The sequence below is a fragment of the Lissotriton helveticus genome, chromosome 3_2, assembly GCF_964261635.1.
Source record: "Lissotriton helveticus chromosome 3_2, aLisHel1.1, whole genome shotgun sequence".
NCBI classification, from domain to species: Eukaryota; Metazoa; Chordata; class Amphibia; order Caudata; family Salamandridae; genus Lissotriton; species Lissotriton helveticus.
In genome coordinates, this window is record NC_136062.1 from 222,002,531 (window position 1) to 222,025,208 (window position 22,678).

The window sequence follows — 22,678 nt, forward strand, 5'->3', positions numbered from 1 at the left end:
GGAGCCTGAGATAGCCTCCATTCTCTGTGAGGCAGCCCGGCTTCTGCGCTCAGCGGCACCCGCGAGTACAGACAGAGCGGCGCTTGAACTGCGTGCACCATGTCCGTGGTGGGCATCGACGTGGGCTTCCAGAGCTGCTATATTGCAGTGGCCCGAGCTGGCGGCATCGAGACTGTGGCTAACGAGTACAGCGATCGCTGCACGCCGTGAGTACCCGACCATGTCCTATTGACTCACACAGAACGAATTGGGGCCACGCTAGCTTAGGAGGCCTCAGTGTGAGAGAAAGGAGAGTGTTGCAGCGGTTTCGGTGTCTCTGCCCAGAGTATCTCAAACTGTCTGCGCCACTGCATTTCAGGTTACAGTGCCAAAACAGGGGCGGCACATTGAGGCCTTCCATGCTTCCCACCGGTATTTATATTCTTACGACAGTATACCCAGTCATCCATCTGCCAGCACGTGCCATGAACGTGCATCAGCACATAGACCAGGGATCACGAGCAGGTTCACTGCCGATCACTGGTGCACAAACTGCTTTGCCAGATATCCGCAGCAGCAGCACACTCCTATCACCAGCAGCGCACACACTTATCACCAGCAGCGCACACACCTATCACCAGCAGCGCACACACCTATCACCAGCAGCGCACACACCTATCACCAGCCGCGCACACACCTATCACCAGCAGCGCACACACCTATCACCAGCAGCGCACACACCTATCACCAGCAGCGCACACACCTATCACCAGCAGCGCACACACCTATCACCAGCAGCGCGCACACACCTATCACCAGCAGCGCACACACCTATCACCAGCAGCGCACACACCTATCACCAGCAGCGCACACACCTATCACCAACAGCGCACACACCTATCACCAGCAGCGCACACACCTATCGACATTAACACGCTTGCTCTTAACCATTAGCTCGTCAGCTAGAGGCAAGGACCCTTTTTGTGGTGGAAGTGCGCTATATAAATAAAGTCATAATAAACATATTCAGCACACTGTTTACCAGCTCACTCCTCTCAGAACATAGGGTGCTTGCCCACAGACTGATAGACCATCTGTGCCATCTCGGTATTAGATCACCAGCAACAAACTGCCCCTATTCTACTCTTCTCAGTGACATGTCTTCATTTAGCCCGTACTCACAGAGCTGGTCCAGCATCCCTACCATTTCACCTGATACTTTTAGTGACCCCCTCCCAATTAAATGCACACAATGACAAAGCGACAGCTCGCTGCTCCGCCAGTGCCCCCTACGTTCGGAGTGACAGGACAGATCAACTTCCGTCATCCAGTTTGATACATCAGTGCACCCAGACAGATAGGTACAAAACCCTAAGGAATGCATATACTGCCAAAAGGGCAGATTTGCAACTTAACGGAACGTTTGTTACATTCGCTATCTAGTCTTGTAACCCCCTAAACTCCGAAATAACTTTGTGCAAAAATCGATTATTAGCTCGACTGCTGAGTTTTAATCATACACAGAAATAATTTCATTCCGACCCCGCCTGAAAATGAGCCGAAATAGTTGCAAATTCCTTCCCCCACATAAACTGTGCCCGGGGAATTAGTTTGTTTAGGTAATGTCTTTGGTTACGGTGGACGTCTGTAGGCATCGGGTCCATACTGTGTCTGAACGTGTCACGTGTCTTTAACTGATTTTAGAAGAATCAGTGATTCAAATGGTGAGTCTGACCCAATTAGAACTTTTTTTAAAATTTGTTTTATTATACTTTGTTTTAAATAGGTATGAGGAAGCGCGCTGTCAAGAGATGTTTTTCAGGCGTGTGTTTTACATAAAGTCCTGTTCATATCCAGATTTGCATTTTTTTCTAAAGAGTTTTATATAGCCCGAACTAGACCCAAGACATTGGGTATCAGTGCGCTTTACATGCGTGCCAGTTTTGCTACAGACTGACACATTCATCAATGAAGCTTAACATCAATTTATTGTACAAATAAGTCGCTTTCATTGCAAAACCAACTCTAGGATTGGTTTGTACAGCACCCGTATCTTGGATTGCTTTATTTTGTGGTGTTCACTTTTCTTCTCCTCTATATCCATACAACGGAACACTAATGCAATTTTGTCAAATGTTGTACTTCATGTGGTGTCAACATCATCATGTATTTTATTGTAGTTGTGCCCTGTAAACTGAGCCAGGTCCGTATTTAATGTACATCTTATGATGAGGTACCTCTTGTATTTGACGAACAAAATTAAAGAATGACTATTGGTGGTGTCTTGAGCCAGTCCATGTCATGATTTTCAAATAAGAGCAGGAACCATTAGATTTCGAAAAGCTGCACGTACATGTTGGATGCTCTGACTGTTCCTGAATTTCTGACTGCGTTAAGTGTCTAGACTCTAGAGCAATGGTCCCCAAACTTTTTTGACCTACTCCTCCCTTGACCAATTGGCCATTGGCCACGGCGCCCCATTACAATACTTTTTAGGTTTCGCCTGGGCCGGAGCTCACATGCGCTCATTCATACACACTCGTGAACGTTCATTCACACAATGATCATGCACACACACCTGTGCACATGTGCATACTCACGTGCACACACACCTACAAACACACACCTTCACTCAGGGAGCTCCTAATTGAATGTGAGCATTGCATGTCAGCAATACACACGTGCACACACGCACGCACACACACACCCACACACACACACACCTACAAAACACACACCATCACTCAGGGAGCTCCTAATTGAATGTGAGCATTGCATGTCAGCAATACACAAGTGCACACACGCACGCACACACACACACACACACACACACACCTACAAAACACACACCATCACTCAGGGAGCTCCTAATTGAATGTGAGCATTGCATGTCAGCAATACACATGTGCACACATGCACGCACACACACACACACACACACACACACACACACCTACAAAACACACACCATCACTCAGGGAGCTCCTAATTGTCAGCAAGCTCTTTAATGACTGCAACTTAAGGCAGGGTTTTGGTCCTTTGATAAGAAGGTTAGTTATTAATCATTTTTACTATTTGCGAGAGATTAAGCTATTGGCATTGTAAAGGCAATGCCATTTATTTATCTGTTTTCAAAACCAACACATAAATAAAAAATTTGTCATTTACAATGCCAATAGCTCTAACTTTTACAAAGGCGAAACCGTTGCATTGTAAATGCTTGTTTTGGGCTGTTTTGGACTGGGGGTGGGCTGTTGGGCGGTTTGTGGGCTAGTTTTGGGCTGTCGGTCTATATGACCGGACATTTTGTGTCGCTGCCCACCATTTTGGTGTGCAGTGACACAGCAGCCGGTTAGGGCAGTGGGGGACACAAGTTTTTTCACACCCTTCCTCCCTATGTTAGGGGGGATTTTTTCTAGTGTTCTGTGGTTTGGGTTGGTTTGAGGGGGTTTTTTGTTGGGTGATGGTGCACCGGTGGCTTTCCGGTTGTTGAGGTAGTTTTGTTGTGTCGCTGGGACAGGTGCTGGTGGGATATGCTTGTGGTGGCGCTTCTCCTAGTTAGGAAAATGGGGTATTTGCAGGAGGCCTGGTCTGTTTCAGTAGGTGGTGCGGGACACTGAGGTCATTTACAGTTTGTAGGTAGGGAGGTATGTTCGCAGATGGGATGTTGATGATGTTGCAATGTTGGGGATTCATTTAGGGGTGGGGGTTGGGGGTTTGTTAGGCATTCATTTATTTAGTAAGGTATAGTTTTGTTCGGCACAGGCCAAGGTGGGGAATATGCAGGGTGCACCTGATCCCAATAAAGCGGCCTTTATCACACCATTCCTGTGTCTGTGGTCACTGCTCCCCAGTGGCGTCACTAGGGGGGTGCGGGGGTGCGGACCGCACCAGGTGACACCAGCGCATAGGGTGACACCAATGAGCGGCATAGATGCCATGTGAAGCTCTAATTATTGTATTCACCAATGCAGACTGTCACGCACGGCATTAGTTTACTTTCAATAAATCCTGCTGGCAATCATTATAGTCATGTACGGTCTGTGTTCTTAATAGCAGACTATGCCTGCCACTTGTGAACCCTGCAGTGACTGTAACGTCTTGAGTTCCTGTGGCCATGCATGGGCTGATTGGCCAGAGGCAGACACAGGCGGGCGGCAATTTTGTTTCTCCTTTCCACGCATGCAGGCGTCAAAGCGGCGCCATTCTTCCAGGTCTCATCTTATGCGCGCTGGGGCCTGTGGCTGTCCCTGTTTGGAGTCAGTGCTTGCCCAGCCTCCTCCTAACACGCACTGGTCACCAGGTCACTAGGCATCGGAAGATTCATGCTGTGTGTGTGTGTGTGTGTGCTGCTAGCACGGACTCCTATCGCTGATCCAAGCAAGGCAGTGTTTCATCACGGAACGTGCTGTGTGGTAAGTACAGTGCTCAGTGCTGTTCATATTATCCGAAACAATTACGTGATTGAGTCTGGTGCTTGCATTTTGTTTGTGGTGGTGACTTACGCACCAAAATGTAAGACAAGTGTTGCTTCTAGAAAAATGAAAGTTTGCTGTGCTGATAAAAGGAGCACTAGTACGAGTTAATTTTTATGCGAATCAATCTGTTGGACGTGCACCTCTTTTGGAAGCACTAATCTGTTAACAACACTTCTCCCGAAGTAACGTGAATTGTGAGGTCTCACTAATTAGTTTTTTCAAGCCAAATGAACAAGTTATGCAATCTTTGCGTAGTTCTTTTTAATATTCCCACAGTTGGAATCTGTACTGAAAAAACACAATTTTATTCTATATGCTGTCAACATTACAGTTTGGGCCAGTTATATTTTCTCTCCGTTACTAGCGTATTTTAGTATCTACATCCATATCTGTTTTTAACGGTTGGACTGCTGAGCCTTTAAACATTCACTTTAACTACAAATATATTTAGTATTGAGGTGCATTCTCAGAGTCTGTGTGACCCTCAAGCCCTCATGAGTTGGTCCCCTGCAAGACTGTGGAGTAGTAACAAAATGTGAGTGTGCAAGAACCGTTAATAAAGATCATGGACTGAGTTCAGCAGTGGACCCTAACTGAAGCTGTTTACTTTATGAAATATTGTTTTGCCCATAAAGTTTAGATTCATTTCAGATTAGTAAATTGAGTTGGTGTCAATAGTCTGTGCAGCTGGATTGCAAGAAGTCTCCTGTTAGCGCCCTTCCAATTATGGGCCTTTGTCGCAGTTTTAAGATCTCCTTAGAGTTTTTCATTGCTCATACGGTGTAATTTCTGATATCTATAGGTTTCCCTTGTCTTCATTGCTAGATTTTGGTCGCGAGAAAGTGTCACTCAGAGTCGTTGAAATGTCACTCATAACTACCCTGAAATTTTGAAAATGTCACACATAGCATTCTGAAACCTTGGCAGCTATGATCTGGTTACGCTGTGTTGGCTGCTGGCCAAACTTTGCAGCCTCGCCTCTGCCATTAAATGGGTCCACCAGTCCTTTCAGTATTACCTTCGGGGACGCTCCTTGTGGTGGACTCTTGGCCCGATCGGGCAAGCCTGGTAGGGGAGTACTGTAAGAAAAAGGCTTTGAGGGCTTGTGGCAGGAGCCCCGGGGGCACCAAGGAGTCTTGCTTCCTGGTCTCTTCCTCTGTTGCCGGTGTAATACTTCCGGTGCAAGGGGGAGGAGGGACTTTATATTCCGATGGCCCGGAACTGCAGAGGGGAACTCTGATGCAAGGAGGTGAAAGCAGGAGAGCAGAGGGGAACAACACAAAGAAGGACACGGTAGCAGATGCTACGGAGGAGAAAGCGGTGGGAGAACAACCAGCATGACCAGAGGCCGACGGATCCACAAGGGACACCCTGACCAAGGATGTGGACGAACGGGAGGTCTGCAGGAGCTAGGATGACCACGGGGAAGGCGTGCCGGACGAGGCGGCCTTGGCTCTTTCACAGAGGAGGTCCATGGGGTAAGTCGTGAGGGGGTGACACCATGAGTTACCCGCACTGGGTGAAACCAACCCTAGGGATGCCATTGCTTCTCCCCCCTACTGGTGGGCCCCAAGACGTCGTCAGCTTTGTATCTGAAGAATTGCTAACAAGACTCAAGAAAGGCTGCCGAAAATCTATCATGTTTAACAAGGAGTTGGGAGCTCTGCTCACAAAAAGATACACATCAGAAAACAATATTTTTTAAATAATGGTTTTGATGAGAATATATTTTATTATATCTAATGTAGAGCAGACTAAATTGGTAGGGGCCAGATTTCCCATTATTACCGACACACGCATACTGACCATCAACAGTTGCGCAGTGTGCTGTAAAAGGTCACATAAGGTATGTTGTATACATATGGTTTATTTATGATAGGTTTAAAAGAAGGCACGGCTCGGAATAGCAGTTGATTTCTAGGTTTTAATTATTAATGATCAGTTCTAATTTAACTAGAAACTGAAGCTTGAGGGCAAATCCAAACACGTTTATTGACACCCATTAAAACAGCACACATTTGGTAATTTTAATTATCCATTGCACCTTTCTAAAGTTGAGAAGCTTGTCAACTTCACAGGACTTTATCTGTGAGTGAAATTTCTCACAAAAATCTGTTCTCTCTGGTCATTTTTGAAAGATAAATCTCCAACAAAGCGTGCATATTGGAGATTGTTTTCTTTGAAAGCCTACATTTTGCTAGATTTTCAACCACTTTCTCCACGTCTTTTAGAGAAACTACCTAAAATGAATGCAAAAGGTTTTATAATTTCGGGAAATAGTTTACATATCCCCTTTTTTTTACTTTATCAACAAAATGTCTAGTCTCTCTGTATATATACAGAGAAAGACCTATTTAAAAATAAATAAACATAACGCCAATTGTTCTTCAAGTCTTATTAAAAAAATCTTTACGTGCCCTTATAAAATAACTTTTATATAATTAGATTTGTCATAAAAAAATCAAACCATGTTGTTTTCACAAAAAAATGTATTCTAGCTTACATATGTTGTTAATTTAATGAATTTACAAAAATATCCGCTACCTCTTTGAGATGCATTCTTCTTAGATCATTGTTAAAAATATTAAGACTCGTTTACTTTTACATATCTGGTGCTTTGCAACCAATATTGTTCCCATCAATCTGCTCTATAAATAAACACTGAGAGACCTAGAATCAATAACGTGGCTGAAGTGCCATTTATGCATTATCCTACAATAACTATCATATGTATAATACTCTCACATGAAATCATACAAAAATGTATGGAAACATGTTAGCTGATATATGTAAAATCCAGAGGCTGCCCTCTGCATGGTATTTTGGTGCAGAGACTTTTGAGATGAGCGTTTTCTGATGCTGCTGGTTTGCCACTGAATGAGAGGGTCTATGTCCCACTGTATGTGTCAGGATTCAAGTCCCAGTTAGTGACTCTCAATGTCTGTTTCCCAGTATTCTTATACTTTTCTTATAATTTGGGTCTCTATGTCTGTGTTGTGCCCTCCTTGCCACACTGTCCAACTTCCAGTGCCCAAGTCCAAAATTCCATATTCCTCTTCCAGGTTTTGAGGTCCTTGTCTTAGCATTCTGGTAGTCTCTTCACAAATACTTTTCAACTTAATGATTTTTGGGCAAAGCAGTGAAGATTGTTTAGAAGAAAGTCAACATATGCACTGCTACTGTATTTTAATTTTAATTGATGGTTACACAAAGATTTTTGTTTCTCTAGGAGAATCTCTGTTTCTGCGAACCACAACAATGTAAATCTGAGCACCTACACCTCATTGGTGTTGATCAGGGGTTGAACCTATGCAGGATGTTTCTGAGCAGAGAGGATGTGGATTAGACTTCCTTTTATGAGTAGCATACTTTTTTCAGTTTTATAAACTGTGAGCTAGGACCAAGGGAGTGAAATGCTTTATATGAATTACATCGTTAACATTGTAATATACCTGTCCCTAGAAACATTGCCCATATAAGGGATCAACAATACATTTAAAAGATACCATACATGTACCAAACTCCATCATTCTCCAAAAAGCGTCAGAAGTCCTTAGGCAAAGTAAAACAAATCTTGGCAAAGTCTCATACATGTATTTTGAACATAAAAACAATTCTCAGAGAAAGAGCCTAGTCTTTAAAAAAAAGTCTGTTGTTGGCAGCTTGTCGGGGTACTGTGAATGTCTTCATATTCTTATTTCTTTTAGCATGTGTCTATTGCATTCTTAACAAAATACTGCACACCTGACTGTGTTTCTAGGAATTAGTTACTTTTAAAAATCGTAAGACATAAGCTAACATAATAAAACTTACTATTCTCACACAATTTTCTAAAACTGTTATGCAACTGTTAAAATACAATGCAAAAATACTCTTAAAACAAAATCTTCTGAGTCTGTGACTCTAGTTCAAATGCCAATCTACTATAAACAAATGTCTTAGTGAGGGTCTGGCAGGATGAAAAGGATCTGATAAAAATAAGAAACTTTCACTAAGGAAGACAGACCTGCTAAATGTTTTAATTTTGCAATGATAACCTAATCTGCCCCTCAACATGTCTTATTAACTGGTGAGCAAGAAAGCTTTGAAAGTCTGGGAGCTGCTTCTGAGCCGACAGTTATCAGCTGAAAGAGATGCTATTCTGTGTGAACCTGCCACTGAACTCCTAAATGGAAGGGATTGCTCATTTACAAGCCCAGTGCACCGCCAGAGCATCACTTTTTGTGACATTCTGGTGGTGCACAGGACTTAGCCCTATCTACATGGGCACGTAAAGCCACCATGCATGATTTTTTCATGGCCTTGTAGATATGGAGTGAGGCAACACAGTGCACGTCACTGCGTTGCCTCACACTATGATGGAGCGGCGTGACATGGGCATTACGGGGGATGTTCCCACGTAACACTCATGGCAATTGACTCATTCCCAGATGTACAACAAGTTGTAAACCTCAGAATGCGTCAAAAGCCTGAGCCTCTCCAGGGGAGGCAAGGGGGAGGAGCAAGGAGGAGAAATAACATTATTTCTCCTTGTTTATTTCTCTGTGTGCTGCATTCAGCAGCACACAGTGAAAGATAAAATTCCCTCCATTTATTGTTTTTATGTGGGAAGGTGTCCATTCTTTCACAAAAATATTCATCCCTACAACACAGACAACCTTGCACCAAAGTGTAAGGGTGCCTGCGTTGGCGCATGGCAGCCAATTGAGCATCAGCACAGGGAAAGAGGACAGGAGTGCACCGTATCTGGTAGATGTGGCACATTCCTGCCCTTACGGCACACAGCAGGAAGTCTTGCAGCATTGCCCTACAGCAAAAATATTGTAAATGAGGCCCAGGAGTTGCTAAGGTTAAACATAGGTGCAGTACCTACAATATAAAGAATCTTCATTGCCCGTGGATTGATGAGAGATTATGCAGTCAATTCTCTGACTTTCTTGTGCCTGTGGATTTCAACATCCTGGTGCAATAATATTGTATTTCTTCTCTTAAAATGGGAATTTTGATTCCCAGAATTAGGAATTCACAGTGGGCATACTATTAGACAAGATGGAAAGCATGCCATGGACATTCTTTACAAAAATGCCAGGGATAGCAGAAGTGACATCACATGACTCCTGAACCTAGATTACATCGCTGTTTAACCCCTTGCCTCACCTTTCGCCCCTTTGCTGATGAGGGATCAGAGCAATGAGTAGAAGAAAAAGCAAAAAGTAATAATTCTGGCTCAGAGCCCTGCTTACTTTCTGTTCTCCTCTCTTGCTTTAAGTCCAGGAGTAAGAATGGCAGTGCCAAGGCAGGCAAGTCAGTGGTAGCTGATGGTAACCTTGACTACCCCCAGTTGACATCCTTGAGCATATCTGGCAGCCTCTTCCATTTTATTAAATGCAGCAACTTAGAAGTAACAATCAAAGAAATGGGTAGGAAAAAGAGATAGCTAGCCATATCAAACTTTTGGGAACGTACACAGAGCTCTGACATTTGCAGAGTGTTGGTAGCCAGGAAGAGACACATTTTGAAATAAGTGTGTTGAGAGAGGGAGGACAATACCCAAAGAACGGGGAGAGAAATGTCTCCACGGTAAAATGTATGCTTCCTATACATCAAAGCTAGCAACCCTTGATTTATCCCCTGCTAAAGAAATTGTCGGATTTCAGTAGTCTGAGAAACTGAAATTAGGTCCTTTGTTTGTTACACAGTGCGTCAAGACATGGACCTTGAAATCTCCTGGTGGCAAAAATTCAAGTCAAAGAGGCAGAGAAACGCTGGATCATTGCCAAGAACAGAATTTCACAGTGACTTGCATTCATATGTGAAAATTGCTTACCTCGAAGAGTGTATTCATTTGGTGAGTAGATGTTCAACCCGAACTGATCAACTTGCCACCCTGCAAGGGAAGAAAAGAATTAGCACAAATCTGCTGTGATCAAATAACTGCAGGAAGCCAGCAGATCATACATCAGATTTACATACCTAAAATCCTTAATGTTTGCATTTAGGCAAAATACCTTACAGTTCTTCAAAGCTAAAGCTTGCACAAGGATTGTAGGTCAAATAAAAGCGGTAACTGCTAACGACATAGAGTCTTTGTTCATAAGAGTAACACAACAGCAACTATCATTTTTGATGGAATCTCTCTAAGACTGGATTCAAAGGTTTATCAGGTAGAACTGAGAATATTACCATGAGAACATAACATAACAGAATAGAACATCATTTTCTAGAAAATTACAGCATTTGGGGAAACAGGATAGTAGCTACCATAAGCGGTAATAAATTGCGGCTGGTGGCAATGAAACGCTATTGTTGGTGGTAAAATTGCACTGGTGATAAATAACAGCATGGCATAAGACATAATAAATCCATAAGGAAAAAGCTGACTGCACAAAACACCATTAGTTTTTCTCCCGTCCAAAGAATGGAAGATTACAACTATGACATCCAGACACACAACACACTTGGGTTGAAGGCTCAATGTGCAGTATCACCAACACTAAGGGCTTCATTATGATGTCGGGCGGAATTTCCTCTGCCCTACATCGTCTAGGTCAAGGGACCGACCGACACCCTTTCGGCGGTTCCGACCCACTGATTAGGATGCAATTGAACACTGTTCAGTTGCATGCCTATATTTTACAATACAAGCATGTATTCTGGCCAGAATACATGCTCCCATTGTAAAATAACAGTGCAGTACATCCCTGTACATCCCTGCACACCGTGGCAGGCACCTTTAGGTCCCTGCCTTAGGATGAAGGATCTACAGGGGGCACCATAGGTGGCCCCTCTGCCTCCAATTGGGAGCTGTGCACCCATTGGGGCCCTGCTGGGGGCCCTCAAAGTCAAGTTCCGACAGACTTTCTGTGTCGTAAAGGCCAGCACAGAAAGGCTGTCGAAATCCGACATCGTAATCCCTCGGGCCGCCAGTCGGAGGTGCCTTTTCCAACAGAATCGTAATTATGCCCTAAGTGCAAATTCAAGGAGGCATCTGCAGCTGAATGGAAGAAACAGTGGAAAACAAGAAAAGATCCTCCACCTTGGAGGGTGGCCTTTTGAGCACGTGGATTAGTTTCATAGCTCTCTCTGTGATGGTACAGGCAAGCTAACAATGGAATGGGTTGCTCTTAGGGTAACTGACAGTGATTAACATTAATTCAAGTATTTCTGTCCATCAATTTTTGCTGCCTTCACAAAGTGGCAAGAAATACAGGTTGGCGCCAATGTATTCTAAACAAATTAAGCAGAAACAAAACATCTTGGCTGCAAAATTAATTACATCAACTATGCAGAAAGAAAATCAATTCTGTGGTACAATTATAAAACTACTGGATTTGGGTTCCTGAGAATTAACCTATCAACCCGCTGCAGCAGCACAGTGTACAGTACAATATATTTGAAATGGGTATCCTAAATAATAAATTGATGATTTGGAAGCTATTTAAGACTGGAGGCTATTTATTCAGTCATTTTTAAGGCATTATCTAAACAGGTTATGGACCAGCTTCGAATCTAGGTTACCCCCCTTTGCCCAAATAGCATGGTGTATGTAGAAAATAATGTTCTCACGATTGTTAACAAAAACAACGGCGATACTTAATAAAAGCATAACTTGAGCACTTATCTTCAGTCTGCAAGACTCTAATTAAACCATTTTTACCCTAATTCCATTTTTAGTTAGTAGTTTAAAATACAGGTTTCAGAAAGACATCTTTTCAAAGATTTTCTTTATATGAACCTGCTCCCAAATACATCATCCCAACGCTCCGTGTAGTATACAAGGATATGACGTTCCTTGACATTTTTTGACACCATTTTATTTTTGTATAATTCAATTTTTATTCTTTACTTTATTATGTGCACATTTCTTGGTGTATTGAAGAAGACGTTTCTTCATGAGCGAAAGGATCAAACTGAGGTGAACACATAACAGTGAATGGAAATACATCCAATGTTATTAAGATACTTTCCCTCCTCAACATTGCTATCTCTCATTCTATGCCTCCCTTTCCCCGTTCGACACTTCACCTGCCAACCTCTCTACCTCAGGCCATCCTCTACTCATACTGCATACTTCAAATCCAATATAGTGCCTAATGTCAATCAAGCAAGTCTGACTTGTAAGTACGGTTTATCACCCTTGGTGGTATCTAGCTGCTGTGCTGCAGGTATCAGTTTAAAATTGAACAATAAAAACCCTCGGCAACTAAATAAATGAAAAACTCAAAATAGACAGTTATATATGGGCCAAGCAGACATGTATATATGAAACAACTGGTTTATTGATTGATACAAATAATACAAAAAATATGATTCAGTACCCTTAAATACGTATTGCTGGGGTTAAAGGATGGCGTAAATTCAATAAAAACATATCACAACACGTAAATCATTAGTCCACAGACGCAGTCATACTAACATCAGATTATAATCCAATCAGTCATTGAACAAAGAGCACAAGGATGTGATGAAACATATTTCATACAATAAATATACAAAATACTCAGTATGAGGTACAGGTGAAAAAAATCGAAGAAAATGTGGCTTACATTTTTAATTCTTTGATGCAAACAGGTTGTCAAAATCTATGCACGTTCCAGCTGACTACAGCCTCCACAAGGAAAGCCACGACATATTGTTAGTAAGTACCTTTAGTAATACCAATTTGTTATAAGTGTACATTTCAGACTCAGTACTTGGAAAGGCAGTACCCCAACTTTTGTAGTGGGAGGAGAAGAGGAGAGATCCTTGTGCTGTAAATAGTGGATGGCTACAGGGTTGTCTAATGACACAACGTGCGAAAAACATATATTAAAAAAGTTCAAAAATGACTGAACTGAATAGGAAAAAAAGATGATTTTCTGTGAAGAAGCTAGATTAGTTGGCATACTTGGACAGGGCTGTTATAGTCCATCCATAAAGTTGGGGTATGCTGCAGATGGTGTGTTTCGGTTGGGAGGTTAATGGAGGGAGGCGGCCTCTCTGGGTGCACCCCCAGAGAAAGCATTCCATCCATCTGAGCATGTCATCTGTGATTCCAATCTGGTGTAGTCAATTGAGGCATGTGTGGTGTGTGGTGGGAGATGGTATCAAAAGCTGTGGAGAGGTCCAGGAGGATCGGGGCTGCTGATTCTCCTCTGTCGAGTAGGGTGTGAATGTCACCTGTAGCAGGGAGCAACTACTGTGGTTGGCTCTAAAACCGAATTGGGAAGGGTCCCGATGGTTGTTTCTCTCCAGGTGCTTGGTGAGTTGGAGGTTGATAGCCTTCTTTAGGACTTTGGCAGGGAACCGGAGCAGGGAGATGGGACTGTGGTTCTGAAGCTTGCTGGGATCTGCCAAAGGTTTCCTGAGGAGAGGTCTGACCTTCGCGTGTTTCCATTAGTTGGGAAAGGTGAGCTGGTGGTAGATCTTGTCTCTACTGAGGTAGAAGAATCGGTGGGGGCCCCGGTCGGAGGGGGTCCTCAGTTGCTGGAGTTGATAAAAGGGGTTGTGTTTGGTGAGCGTGGTCAGCGGGGTGGTTGATGGGTTGCTGAAGAGGTAGGAGAGTTCGGGATTGAACTTTCTATAAATGGTTGTTATTTTGTAATGGAAGTGGTCAGCGAGGACGTTGCAGAGTTCCTGTCAGGAGGGGATCGAGTTTTCAGTGGCTGACGGGCAGGTGAACTCACTGATGATGGTGAAGCGTTCCTAGGCTTGGATGGCACTGGTCTTGATCTGGTAAGTCAGGGCCTCCTTTTTTGCAGCTTCGAGCTGACCGTGGTATTCGTTGAAGGCTGATTTGTAGGTAGTTTGGTCCGGTGTGTCTCCTTTTGGTGCTCCACCTTCTTTCCTGTTGTTTGCACTTGTGCTTCAACATGTTGAGTTCCTGACTGTTCCACTGGGCTCGTTTGGTAGGTCTGTGCGTTTTGGCTGATTTGGTCGGAGAGACTTGGTTGGTGGCACTGGTGATCCAGGCGTTGAAGCGCTCTACTGTCTGGTCCAGGTTGGTGGTGATGTTGGGCTGTGTGGTGCTGAGGTTGTCAGCCCATTGTTGCTGAGTGACCGTGGTCCAGCTGGGGCAGAGGGCGATGTGGCTGTAGGGGGTGGGGAGGAGCAATCTGGTACAGTTAAAATGTACGGAGTGGTCTGACAGGGTAAGTTCCAAGTTGTGGCTGTATCTGATTCTGTTGTTAGACACAACATTGGGGTCCAGCATGTGTCCTGCTTTGTGTGTGGGGTCGGTGACAATCTGCTTGAGGCTAATGTCCAATCTTTTCAGGTTAGTCAGTGGAGTTGGTGTCAGTGGAGTCATCAGGTGGAAGTAAAGGTCTCCAATGAAGATGTAATGGCCGGATTTGGGGGTGAGCAGGATGATGAATTCTGCAATGGTGTCACTTAGGCCAGTTCTTGGTGCTGGTGGTCTGTATGCGAGGGTGCTGTTGATGGTGAATTTGTGGTCGATGTGTAGTTGGAATTCATGTGTTCCATAATCGGCATGGTATTGTCATCCCTGATGGTGCAGCTGATTGGTTCCTTGTGTACGATAGCGATGCCACTTCCATGTCTGTCGGTGTGGTTGCAGAGTTTCATCTTGTAGCTGCTAGGTGCTGCCATGGCAATGTCTGGGGCCAATGCAGGGATGAGCCAGGTCTCAGTGATGAACGTCAAGTCGGGGCAAGGGCGGAGATGGTGTCCCAGACTTCAGTGGCATATGTGCAGAGCAATCTGCTGCTGATCAGGAGTGGGGGTGGTCTGTAAACTCTGCTCTGCAGGTGGAGTCTGCGTAGTTTTGCCACTCCACACTCTGCTTGGAATGCAGAGTTCAGCAAAAACTCCGCCAACATGCCGTCAGAGCAGAGCTTACCAGCCCGCTCTCCCTTAGTCTCAGCAATCCCGCAGTGGGGGACTTACTGTGGCAACAATAGGGGTTCTTGGCCCTAAACGACCCTCAGCAGTCAAGGAGACTTAATGCCCCAATTAGTTGTGCACCAGGAGGCCGCTTTGCAGAGTGGTTGAGCTTGGGGTCGGGGCTTCCGATGACATCTCAACAATCCCGCTGTGGGGGACTTACTTGTGGCAACAATGGAGGTTCTGGACCCCCACAGAGCCTCAGCAGCCACGGTGACTTCCTCCCTCAACCAGTAGTGCACCAGGAGGGCCCTTTGCAGGGTGGTTGAGAAAGTGGACGATGTCTCAGCAATCCCTCTGTGAGCGACTCACTTGCAGCAAAAATTAGGGGGTCTTGGCCCCCAATGACCCACAGCAGCCAAGGGAACTTCATGCCAAACTAGTAGTGTGGCTGGAGGCTCCTATGAAGAGTGGTTGATAAAGGGGGCGGGGCCACCCATGATGTTGCAGCAATCTTGCTGTGGGGGGACTTACTAATGGCAACAAAAGGGGTTCTAGGCCCCCAACTAACCTCAGCAGCCAAAGGCACTATATCTCCCAACCAGTAGTGTGCTAGGAGGATACTTTTCCCAGTTGTTAAGCAAGGGGGCAGGGCCACTGATGACATCTCAGCAATCCCACTTGGCCCCCAACAAGCCTCAGCAGCCAAGGGGACTCGACAGGCAGTCGAGTCCTTGGTATGACAGTGCCCTCCGCGCTCTGAAGGGTTCATGTAGACGGGCAGAAAGGGAGTGGCGGAAGACGTATGACGTCGTCAAAAAAACCGCGTACTTGGCTTCCATCAAGCTCTACCATCGAGCTTTTTGTAGAACCTGTGCGGCGTTCTACGCGACGGAATTCCGCAACAGCCTCAATCCATCTAAGACTATCTTCAAAACCCTTAAAAATCTGTTGGCTAAGAGAGCGGATCCGCAAGTGGACGGTTCTACCTCCCACTGTGAGACTCTAGCCGCTTTCTTTTTGGAGAAAGTCAAGACCATCTATCAGTCGTTCCCCAGTACGACGCTGCCTTCCATTCCTCTGAACGGCCCTCATAGTTGCCCGGCATTACACTCTCTCCCTACTCTTTCCTGGGATGGGTTTGTCAAGTGGGCACAGCGAGTCAAGTCCGGTTCTCCTGCGGACCCGCTCAGATCTGCCCTCTTTAGAAATCCTTCTTTTCAGGGGCGCACTGTAGTGTGTTCGCTGATTAACCTTTCCTTGACCTCAGGTACAGTTCCTGCCAAGTGGAAGCAGGCGGTGGTTTCTCCGATCCTGAAAAAACCATCATTGGATCCTTTAAAACTGGAAAACTACCGCCCCATTTCATTGCTTCCCTGGCCGGCCAAAGTCATGGAGGCTCACGTCAACCTGGCCCTCTCCGAGCATATGGCCCGGGCCAATGTCCTCGATCCCACGCAGAATGGGTTCCGTGCTGGTCACAGCACGGAGACTGCCCTTCTGGCAATGGTAGAACATCTGCGGATTGTGTTGGATGCAGGTCAAACGGCAGCGCTTATTCTACTAGACCTTAGCGCTGCCTTTGACACGGTGTCCCACCGCATCCTTCTGCACCGCCTGGAGGACATTGGCATCTGTGGCTCTGCTCTGCAGTGGTTCCGTTCCTTTCTTAGCGATCGCTCCTTTTGCGTTGCCACCCCTCCTTTTCAGTCCAAATACCATCAGTTGGACCTGGGGGTTCCTCAGGGCTCCTCGCTGAGTCCCACGCTTTTCAACCTGTATGTGCGGCCGCTGGCTGATGTCGCCAGGCAGTGGGGCCTAACCATGGTCTCTTACGCCGACGACACGCAGCTAGCGGTTACGATCAGCGGAGACGTCGAACAGGATGCCCCCAGGTTCCGAAACGGACTGAGAGAGGTGGCCAGCTGGATGAATAACAACTGTCTCCAGCTGAACGCGAAGAAAACTGAGGTGATGATCGTTGGGAGGGGAGCGGATCGCTGGGGGGACAGCTGGTGGCCTCTTGAGTTAGGGCCGGCCCCTACACCAGTGATGGAACTTAGAAACTTGGGAGTGTGGTTAGATCACACCCTCTGCTTCACTACCCATACCAAGAGAGTGGCGGCATGCTGTTTTGGTGTCCTGCGTGGGCTAAGGCCGGTGCTCAAATTTTTTGATGCTCCGAAAAGACAGTTGGTCATTCAAGCGACGATTATCTCCCGGCTGGACTATGCCAGCTCGCTCCTGCTGGGAGTAAACCAATCTGAGATCGTTCGCTTACAGCGCGTACAGAACGCGGCTGCAAGAGCAGTGGTGGGTCTGCCAAGGTCCTGTCCCACTTCCAATATTCTGCGGTCCCTACATTGGTTACCGATCAAAAGTCGAATTCATTTTAAGGCCCTTAGCCTTGCTTTCAAAATCTTAAAAGGGTCGGCACCTGAGATTCTCAAGAATCTCGTATCCGCCTATGTCCCGACTCGCTCCCTCAGATCTCTTGGGCAATCCCTTGCGGTTGTCCCGCGTTTCAGGCTTAGCCGGATGGGCGGTCGTTCTTTTCGTGTGAGAGCTGCGGCTCTCTGGAACTCTCTCCCTTTGGAAATCCGCCTGCTAGAGGATCTATTAGCATTCCGTAGGGCCGTGAAAACTTATCTGTTTTAATTCACCTTATATTCACTTTTCTGTTCCTTTTAGCGTTGTGTTGTGTTCACCTTTTTCCTGCGCCAGGACGCTCCTTAGCTGGAGCATCTGTGCGCAAAATAAATGATATTAACATAACATAACATAACATAACACCAACCAGCAGTGCACCAGGAGGCCCTTTTGAGAGTGATTGAGAGGGAGAGGAGCCTCTGATGACATCTCAAGAACCCTGCAGTGGGGGGCCTACTTGTGGCAACAATAGGGGTTCTTGGTCCCGAACAACCCTCAGCAGTCAAGAGGACGTCATCCCCAACCAGTAGTGTTGCAGGAGGCCCCTTTGCGGAGTGGCTGAGAAAGGGGTCTGGCCTCCGTAGTCGTCCCAAAAATCCCACTGTAAGGGACTTACTAGTGGCAACAATAGGGGTTCTTAGCCCCCAACAAGCCTCAGCAGCCAAGGAAACTTCATCCCCCAACCAGTAGTGTTTCAGGAGGCTCCTTGGCAGAGTGAGTGAGCAAGGGGGCGTGTTAAATCTTAGGTCATGGGACAATCGATATTTGCCCGGCGGTATCGCCTCTTTAACCCACGAATTATTAATCAATGAAGAGGCAGGCGCTGGAGACGGGAAGGCAGGAAACAAGGTTTATTCTCTCCGGAGGAGAACACATCAGTTCAGACAGCAGGTATCGTCATGAGGTGCCCTAACCGCATCTCTGAGGCCTGGCCTCTTATACACAGGTTTATTGCTTTATTACATACAACACATTCTTGGCAAGGCTTTGATATACGGAAAGACATTCTCGGAACCCCCGCTCCCAGCCCATTCCCACACACATATACAGCAGAAGTCCCCACCCCGGTCACAACAGGTGATGATTATCGCGCAGCTGGACATTCCGCCGATTCACGGAATGTGGGGGGTTTGATCGGATCTCATAGGGTGGGGGCTTTGATCAACTCGAGGGTCCTTCAATGAGGGAAGCTTCCTACTGTACGGGGGGGCAATAAACAGTATCCGCAGAGTTTAGGTGGTGGCCTGGGAACGAGGAAGACAAACAGGCACACAGGAAAAAGGGGGTTTGCATCAAAGGGCCTGGGACCATGAAAGGAATGAAGGGAAGTGTCGCGCTGGGAACAGGATGGGGTTCCGAGGCAGAGCTGCGCTGAAGAGGGGTTTATGACCCAAGGCATGTGCGAGCGGGGGTTGTCAGAGTGTGGGCTTTGTGAGGGAGGAGGGCTATGCTGGGGGCCAGTGGCGTGCAAAAGGGTTTGTTCTGATCGAGGCACCTAAAATGGCGGGTGCGCACGACAAAAAGTGTGGCATCAGGGGAAAAAGGCAAGATGGCGCAGATAATGTTTACCAGACCGTACTAATTTTCCACAGGCGGGCCTCTCAGCAATCCCGCTGAGGGGAATTACTTGAGGCAACAATAGGGGTTATTGGCCCCCAAATACTCTGAGCATACTAAAGGACTTCATTAGTGGTGGCCCAGCTACACTCCGCCCGCTCATGCAAATCTATGGAATTTGGTGGAGTTTTTTGGCAACTCTGTGGAATTCTGCAGAGTGATACTCTGTGAACTCCACCCAGGCCTAATCAGGAGGCAACTGAGTTGTTCCGGTGGGCGGAGGGGGGGGGTTGGGGGATGATGGCATCTGGGACTAGCGTGGTCCTGGTTGCTGTAATGTTGGTCGGTGGAGGTGAACCAACAGTGAATGCAGGTGAAAGGTCCCGCTATTGATCTGCTATGGTGACAATGACCAAATCTTTGCGATAGGCATACAGGAGTCCGAGTCTCACAGATACCATACTCAAAATGTATACACTTGAAATTCCATAATACTAGCAATCTATGTAAATCCAAAACTGAATTAACATTCAGGTATAACAAATATTTACTGAAGAAAGGGGTGAAAATCCATTGGTGCATGATGCACTTGTCCCACTAAGAGTCTTCTTTGTACTTTTTCACCAGCAAGTTCCTCTGTTTGAGTTTTTATTTTAATAGTTTCTAACCTGTCATAGACCTCAAAACTAGCAACATTAGTAAAGGCCAGCAGACCACATGGGAGAGGATTCAATGCACATCCACTCCCATTGCATGCCTGCTTTGTGTAAACTGGTATTGATCTGGGTGTATGCAGGGCTTTAATTGGGATGAAAAAACTGGGACGGGGTCTCTCAAAGGGGTGTGGCCAATTTAATTAAGGGCATGGCTTAAAAACAAGTAAGCTAAAAATCTGTGCCATGCATAGTGTGCAGCCTGACTTGTATTTTGCTATTTCTGTCATTGCATCCAGAAATATGATAAAAACAAGTAACATCTATTGGCTTTGTCAATAGTTGTTAGATGCATAAGATAAATAAGCAGCAGCTATAGCTTCTATATAGTATTGGAAAAGCTTCTACTTTTACAGCCCTGGTGACACTAGACAATGTTGCTGCTCCGGAGTTCCAAAAAGAGCAGGAAAATCCAGAGTGAAAATGACTCTCTTTAAAGGATTCCCTTTCCCCTACAACATTCACCTGGCATGATGTCATGACATAACTTCTCCACTAGTGAGAAGTGAGCAGTGTGAGCACGCGCACATCGATGTGCCTGCTGTCACTGCAGTCCGGAAAAAAAAACAGAAAGCCTGTGGCAAAAAACAGAGCCCGATAGAGACCCATTTCGAGACCCCCTTTAAAAAACTGCCGGTGCTCAGCTCCAGTGAGACCCGGCCCACTTAAAGCTCTGAGTGTATGTAAACTTCCAACTCTGAGCGCTCAGAGTTTGATCTACCCCTCGATTTCCACTGGCATCTTTGAGCACTGGCCTCCCACATCCTCCCAATGTTATTTTTTTCATCTTTTCCGACCAATTTTGTCACACATAATCCTTCTTTTACACTGAAAATCAGCTCCATCTTTGAAAACTGTTTGTTGTGCTGTACAACTTCATCTTGTATGCAAAATCTTCAAAATAGGTAAACATGAAGAGAGCAATATTGCAAACGTTTTGCGGTATGTATGAATCTGATTCTAGTGCAAATTACCTTTCCAAGCAGTGAAGATCATCTTCCAGTGGAAAAAAAAATCTCAGCAAAAAGTAGACAACACACCCCTACACCTAGACCTCTAGTGCATAAGAAAAACTCATCTGAGATCAGAGCACTTCACTGACATCATCAGCTGTGGTTTTCCTGGTGTCACCTTCAAGTGTACTTAGTTGCACATTGCACTGTATTTAAAATAAATCTTTCATCAGCTGTTGCAACAATAAAAGTAAAAATACCCCTTTCTGCAGAGGTCCAATGTGGGAATTTTGCAACTACTAAAAGTTAATGAACACATTCGCCAAACTGCAAAATGGGGAAACAATGTCCATTCTTTAATCTACTTGTGGAACGATTTGCCTATAAAAACTAACCAAATCACTTCTGCAGGATAACCAGAGAAAGAGGAGGACTTCAGGCATTCCATGCACTTGTTTTCGTCCATGAGAAGAGGAGACCCTTTAAACCTAGGGATGTGATTAATATGTTTCAAAGAAGTGATTTCCTGCGTGTACTGAGAGGATCTAATATTTGTGAATCCTTAACTTCAGTGAGCCCGATATGTGTCCCATAGGAACATGTGTGCCTTTCACAAGTATAAAACGGTGGCACAATTCAGTGATGGGTAGTGTGATGACATGATCCTCAGCATATCACATCTTGAGTAAAGTATAAAAACAACAATATAAAATGGGAACAAATGACCGCCATAGTATTTTCGCAAAGCTGGCCTTGAACAGTGAAATCTATTCTTTTAAAGGCTGCTACTAGGATAATCTGGGCCCATACATTCAGTAGCTAGTCGAGTCTGCTTCTGCGCACATGTGAAAAGTTAACTTATATACAAAGTCCCTTCTAACCAAATTATGGAGTCCTAATATCCAGAATCCAGGGACAATAAGGAGGCCCTATAGTACCACCTTCGAACGTATTTGGTGATCCCTGCAACAAACAGCATTTGGGTAAAAATGCATACATAATTTTGCGCAAAGGCACAGTTGAGCTCTGCATTATGAAATGATTTGTTCTAAAGCATTCACCTTCAGTGTCGCCAGTACAAGTTGTATCTTTAGTAGCATGACTGATTAAAGTTTGACTTGTGATAACTTTCACACATTAGGTAAATGTGCAAAAGTTGTCTCTTTAAAAGACTTTCTCGGAAATTATTCAACCAATTTACACCATTTGACAAAAAAACATTCCTGTGAAATTTCAGCCGTCCTGACACTTGAATGTAGAATTCAAATGCTTTCGTCCCGCTACCTCCGCATAACTTATGAACGTCCAAATGTGCCATTATGGATTTGTGTGAGCCACATCTTTATACATTTCAAATCTATTTATCAACATTTGACAATCTTTTTTGTAACTCAAAAAGAAGATTTAACTTAGAAAGACCATTTTATATTTAAATGTGCAATATCGCGCAGGGATACTCTGGTAGTAATAGAGCGCGTTATAAAACAGCTAAATAAAATAAACAGGGACCTTTGTATATCCAATATTGACTAGGGACTTGACATAGAAAGCACACAAAGTCCTAAAGAAGCCACTTTTTTAGGTGGAGTCTAGTGGCAACGCGCCTGCGCTGCTTGTTCTGCTAGGCATGCTGTAATAGAGTATGCAATGGAAGACCCGCCCACTCTCCACTCCTATTTGTCATTGGCTTGTGTCATTGTCCTTCTTAAATGCTGACTTCTGATTCGTAAATAAGCTTGTTAGT

At 45.1% G+C, this 22,678-nt stretch overlaps 1 protein-coding gene across 1 annotated transcript in view; it reads right to left on the minus strand.

Annotated features, from left to right (window-relative positions):
• LINGO1 (leucine rich repeat and Ig domain containing 1) overlaps positions 1–22,678 on the minus strand; it is a 981,448-nt gene that overhangs the window by 334,162 nt on the left and 624,608 nt on the right. The window contains exon 3 of the mRNA XM_078685081.1: positions 10,285–10,344. Coding sequence (XP_078541207.1) covers positions 10,285–10,302 — 18 coding nt within the window. The 5' untranslated portion in view covers positions 10,303–10,344. The remainder of the gene's footprint in view (positions 1–10,284; positions 10,345–22,678) is intronic.